Source organism: Xenopus laevis, chromosome 3L, assembly GCF_017654675.1.
Source record: "Xenopus laevis strain J_2021 chromosome 3L, Xenopus_laevis_v10.1, whole genome shotgun sequence".
Taxonomy (NCBI): domain Eukaryota; kingdom Metazoa; phylum Chordata; class Amphibia; order Anura; family Pipidae; genus Xenopus; species Xenopus laevis.
Window position 1 is genome coordinate 157,082,045 of NC_054375.1, and position 6,254 is coordinate 157,088,298.

Below are 6,254 nucleotides of genomic sequence, written 5' to 3' on the forward strand. Positions count from 1 at the left end.
AAAGCTTGCCAAATCTGATGATGGCAGTGGTGTTAGCATGAAATGTTGGACACAGTAGTTGCTGGAAGATGGTCCAGTAAGATCAACATTTATTTATTCACTGGGTATGGAAAGTTGGTTTCTTGCATTGTCCATGCACTTTCCTGCTGCTGTGCTGCCAGGCAAAAGAAATTACCCCGAGGTTGTTCAGGTACGAAAAAACAGTTCTTTTGCTGGAACATTATTTAATTGATACCTGGAGAGTTAGGTGACGCTTCATATACTGATTTTTCTTCTCATTAGTCTTCATCCCCCCATGCTAAGACTTAAAATTATTATTTTCTTTTTCTGGTGGAAAAGATTCCTAAATTGACCTAGGAAGAAACAAGGGTTATAGGGGTTAAGAAATCTTCCACCAATGTTGAAGATAAACAAGATCCAAGATAGAAAATAGATTAAAAACACAAGAGAGTATGGTGACTGTGTCTAGCTACCTGAATAGGCAGGGTGTAATGTGATCTCCTTTGTTAATGAAGGATTGTTGTAGAATTATGGATCTTCTCAGCAGGAATTCTTTGGATCAAGAGGAAAAGAACCTTCATCTAGTCTTCAAGCAACTGGTGCAGAGGTGGGGATCGTATGGATTTGCATAAGACACCTCCAATATTTTGTTTGCTGAGGAGATCAGACAATTTTTTGTACCTGTTACCAATGACCCAGGGAGTGCTTTAGAAACTCAGGTAGGCTATTTTTACTACTCCTCTCTCTATTCAAACCCCTTCATGTCATATTCCAGTCTTTTATTTTTTAATCTAAAAATTTTAGAAATTTTAGAAATATTCTGTGACAAGGAGTGGGGCCTAGTATATATATTCACACTGAATACGATGAGGCAACATTTGCATCCAGTACTCAAAGTAAATGTTTTTAGATGAATATTTGTTTTTGGTATGCCATGAAGACATCTACCATGGGTATTAGTGATTGAAAAACTGACAACGAAGGAAACTCATTGATTTAAGCAATACTAACATAACTTTAATATAATTGCATACTAATTTTGAGATAAAATGAAGAAGGAAGTTGGAACTGACCTGAGTTCAAAAGAGGCAGTCAATCTTCTCAGCATTTAGCTTTGTGGCTGAGGGATAATTATGACCATAATTTTATTATTTTCAAACAATGGTGTAACTACCTTTTAAAATCAATTAAGATGTGGATCGGCATTTCCTTTCTGCATTTGTTAACATTCAACCTCACCTTAATTTTCCCTTTCTCATAGAGGTCTATTTATTTATTGCTGCCTTGATTTCCTTGTTTCTGAAACTGTAAATAATTGGGTTGAGTACTGGTGTAACTACAGTGTACAAGACAGAGGTGGCTTTAGTTATATATAATGACTGTCCATTGTATGGCACAGTGTATTTGGCAATTAGTATCCCAAAGTATGTGCAGACAACAGTAAGGCAGGAGCCACAAGTAGAGAAGGCTATCTGCTTCCCAGTACTGGATGAGATGCTTAGGATAGTGAGGGGATTTTTAATGTATGTTGAAAAGATTAATAAAAAAGTAAACACAATTCCTGGTGATGCATGCTAGCTGTAGCTTTGATATAAACTGTGTAAAAAATTAACATTTTCTGAAAAAGATATCCCTGCTGGATGATAAAGCAAACATTTTGTATCCTTATAGGTTGGATTTACTAAAAATTTAACGTGAGTTTTGTCTAGATCTAAACTTGAAAATTTGAAACAAAACCTGGAGAAGTTCTGTAGGAGTCAATGGGAGGCTTTTTTCCAAAATTCAATATAATTTCAAGTTTTTGTCAACAAACTTTTTATAGCTCATTGAAAATGAATAGTAGAATTAGTAGAATATAGAAGTGTTATCAAGCTTTTAATTCACATAAAGATAATCAATTTTCCCAATTCAAGTTATTTTTGTAAATATTTTGTAAATATGTTTCGCTATTCAACAACTCAAAAATCTTGTAAATCTGACTCACCCATGTTCAGAAAATGTTATTACCTTTTAATAATTTTTTCTTGAATACTTTAAAGTCTTAAAGACTATGACCCTTTAGCATTGGTTTAATAATTTTACCCAGAGCATCCCTGATCTCCTGGTTCCTAAGACTGTATATGACTGGGTTAAATAATGGAGTCATCACTGTGTAAATCAAGGACAAAAGTTTTGTTATATCCTTCAATGATCCCCTAGATGGGCTCACATAAATAGCAATTATTGCCCCATAGTACATTGATACCACAGTTAGATGAGAACTGCAGGTGGAAAAGGCTTTGTGTCTTCCACTAGTGGAGGGTATCTTTATGATAGCAATGACAATTTGCGTATATGTCAAAACAATGAAAGCAAAGGGAAAGAAACTTATAATTAAACATATTACCAAGTCTTCCATTTCAACTAAAGAGGTGTCTGAACAAGAAAGTTCAACAAGGGGAGCAAAATCACAGAAAAAATGATCAATTACATTGTTGCTGCAAAAATGGATTTGGTTTAGTAAAAGTGTTATGTCCAGGGACAACACAAAACTTATTATCCAAGGCCAAAGAACAAGGTGCAGACGAAGCTTCAAGCTCATGATGGAATGGTAGTGCAGTGGATTGCAGATGGCCATGTATCGATCAAAAGACATAACTGTCAGTAGTAAACATTCTGTAACTATAGAGACACCAAAAAAATAAAACTGAGTCAGGCATCCAGTCACTGATATGGTGTCTCTTTTTGTCAATACATTATTCAACAAATTAGGGACAATATTTGTGGTGAGAAGAATGTCACACAAGGATAGTTGGGAGAGGAAAAAATACATTGGCGACTTAAGACGTGGACTTGTGGAGACCAGAAAGATAATAATAAGGTTGCCAATCAGAGTCACTAGGTAGAGCATAAGGATGATGCCAAAGAAAATAAGCCTAAATTTCTGAAGGTTCTGAAATGCCACCAAGTGGAATTCTGAAACTGTCATATTTTGGATATGCATTTTTTGGGTGGAACGTTTGCTTTGATTGCTATGTGAACTGTGAACTCCTGGGGCAGGGATCCTTTCGTAAGGAGTAATTTTCAAAATAAATATGCACATTGGTCTTCATAAGAGGCTGACAAAAAAATACAAAACAACATTGTGCCAGCAATTAAAAGAAGCGGAAGACAGTTACAAACATCATTGCATCTTTTAAAGGGTGATTGGTTGCTAGTTTCAAGCTCTTATACAGCAATGTTCATATCATTTTATTATACCACACTCTTACCTTGTTACTTAACTCTTGTTTCAGTGTCCTTTGTTAGTCTCGCTTACTAGGGCGTTGTGATATTTTTTCTCATCTGACTGATCATTTGGATGAACTTCAGTCTGTGTTTTGATGTTACCTGAGGAATGCCAAACTCTTTGTGGTTACAAGTGCATATTATAATCAAGCACATCTGGATACAACAGAACATTTTGCACATCTTGGGTAACTGCTTCTGTTCCGCTTCTGTTTTGAAGTTAATAACCAAATTAATATTTCAAAGGTTCAACTGTTTCAACTTCTTGTTTGTTAACTGTTTTCTCAGTGAACAACCAGTGCAATTTGTAGAACGATTTGTTAAAATTTGTTGGTGCAAAAGTGGTCCTGTTTTTTTGTAGTAATACCTGACATCAGTATGCCCCATGTTTGCTCCTGTAGCTAATACAATTAACACCAAAGTATGCATTTTAGGATTGGATCACATAAATATATGTAGCATGTTAATGGAAAAAAGAAAATTAATTTGACTACTTTAAGGGCTTATTTACTAAACCTCAAATGTATCTGGCCAGACTTTTTGGGGCAATGACTCGATTTTTTCATGAACAAAAATGTATTAGACTCTGATGCTGCTAAAGCCAGAATTCAAAAATCCGGTATCTCAGACCCGTCGAGGTCATATATAAGTCAATGGCAGGTATCCCTACCCGAATTTTATAATATTGTGGTTTGTGCTGGGTTTAGCCTGATAATCTGAAAAATTTGGGGTTTTCCGTCAAAACTCAAAAACATCCAGTGATTCAGGAAAAAAGTCCAAAAAAGTCATCGGATTTGGGATTTTGTTTAATTGTATAGTGTTTTTTCACAAGATGATAAAGTCAAGTTATTTTATTAATCAATATGGAAAAATTATAGATGACAGTTTGGTCAAGCTTTTGTTATTGAAAATATGAGATAAAATTGGATTTTAGTAAATAACCCCCTAAATGCGTGGTTTCTAAAATGAGAGATGTCTGTCTTTGAGGACAATTCAATCCCTTAACAAAATTTGAATCTGTGGCACCTGCAAGGAGAGATTTATCTGTAAAATAAATTTTACTGTTATTCTCTCAAGAGTATTAGTATGTGTCATGCAAGCTGACATGTTTTGAACCTCCCACAATTGTTGCCCTTTTCAAAGGTGGCTCTGTGTCACATTCTTTTATTTAGCTTTTTGGGGAAGTATTTTACACTATTAAATCTATTCCACATGAAGCAGACTTTATTTATGTTTTAATTTGCATCAGTCTCTCCAAAGAGCAATATTACTTAAAACACTTAACTTACCTGCAATTCCTTATTTGTGATTTATGACCTTTTCATCCATGACTCTGGCTCAACTTTTAAACATAAATGTGTTGTTCTGACACAACAGATGAATAATACTTTTTGAAGAAATCTTATAGACAAGTGTCATTATCCAAACTAATTGGCTCATGTGTATGTTATACTGTAGTGTTCCATCTGGAGGTCTGACCTGTATGAAACAAACTGTCCAACAAGCACTTTTGCCTTTAATAAAACTTTGCATGGGGCATTTTTATTTCATTGTAAGATAAGCTTTTTACCCTTAAAAATATAAATAATATATCCTTGTAAAATAAATTATAATATACATTATAAATATTATTCTACTGGGGAGTTAACAAATGTTTTAAAATATGAATGCTTAAATATTTAAAATATTAGATATCCCAAAAGTGAACTAATATGGATCAGTTGATAGACTTAATGGTTGGCATAGAAAATGGAATAGGTGACTGATGTTATCAAAACTCCAATTCTCTGATCTCTTATCTAATACAGGTATGAGACCTGTTATCCAGAATGCTTGGGACTTGGGGCTTTCCGGATAACTGATCTTTCCATAATATGAATCTTCATATCTTAGGTCAGATAGAAAATCATGTAAACATGAAATAAACCCAATATGCTGGCTTTCTTCCAATAAGGATTAATTACATTTAGTTTGGGTTTGAAATATTTTATTTGGTTTTCACAATAAACCATAAAAATCAATATGATAACAAATCCATTTAGTTTGGATAGAGTACAAACTACTGTTTTACTATTACAGAGAAAAAGGAAACAATTTTAAAAAATGTGCATGTTTGTGGTGTGAATTGCTTCACATTAAGATAAATCAAACACTTTGTCAATTTGACATTTATCCCATGGCTTATAAAACATGAGAGGAGGTTAACTGTGTCATAGGAGGGTCTTCTATGCAAACAGAATTCTTGTCAGTCTCAAAGTGCTTCCTAGAGATTTTGAACGAATACACTTTTGTTACTTTCTCTGTATTATAATTACTGTTTATATCTTTGTCAAGTATATTAACTGCTGTATGAATTATAATTGTTTCAATAAAACATTAACAAAAGATTTAAGCCAGTAAACCCGATGTTACTACATGTATTAGATTTGTCTATATTAAAGGAGCTGTTAGAACATAGAGTCATTAGCAAAGTCATGGCAACCACTTTTAAAAAGATGCTTAACATAAACATGATATGGAGTTTCATCATGAGACATCTTGGAAGAACAGAAAAGTAAAAAAAAAGATGTATTAGGTTCATCAGATCAAATTGAAACACATTTTTAAACAAATTTGTTGAGCAGAACAAGAATTGTTGTAAATAAATGCTAATGTTAGAGTTCAATAGATTAGTGGGCTAGAAGAAGAGAAGAAGGAACACGTTAATGGACATAGAAGACACATGTTAGAATATTGGCACACCACTGAAGATGTACAATTAGACTTTGAACATTCTGACTTTTATATTTTGCATTAAAGCTCACAGGGAAAATAAACCCAAAGTGGCTGCATGGGGAATTCTAGAATTGCCTTGTTGAAAAAAAAAAAATCCTAACAATTGAGGCTGAATTATAAATGAATTGAAAATACTAAGAACCTAAGGACTGCCGCCTTCTTTCTTTCTGATACAAACAAATAAACAGGAACCACATCATTAAATTTTTCGA

General features: G+C 33.7%; 1 protein-coding gene across 1 annotated transcript; it reads right to left on the bottom strand.

Moving 5' to 3' along the window:
• Positions 1–2,041: 2,041 nt before the first annotated feature.
• On the bottom strand, positions 2,042–2,968 carry LOC108710482 (olfactory receptor 11A1). Its single transcript, XM_018251618.2, has one exon. It carries the CDS (start codon positions 2,966–2,968, stop codon positions 2,042–2,044), a length of 927 nt encoding a protein of 308 aa, XP_018107107.2.
• Positions 2,969–6,254: the final 3,286 nt, after the last annotated feature.

Coding starts and splice junctions, on each gene's coding strand:
- LOC108710482 (XM_018251618.2), bottom strand. CDS start 2,968: ATGACAGTTTCAGAATTCCACTTGGTGGCATTTCAGAACCTTCAGAAA.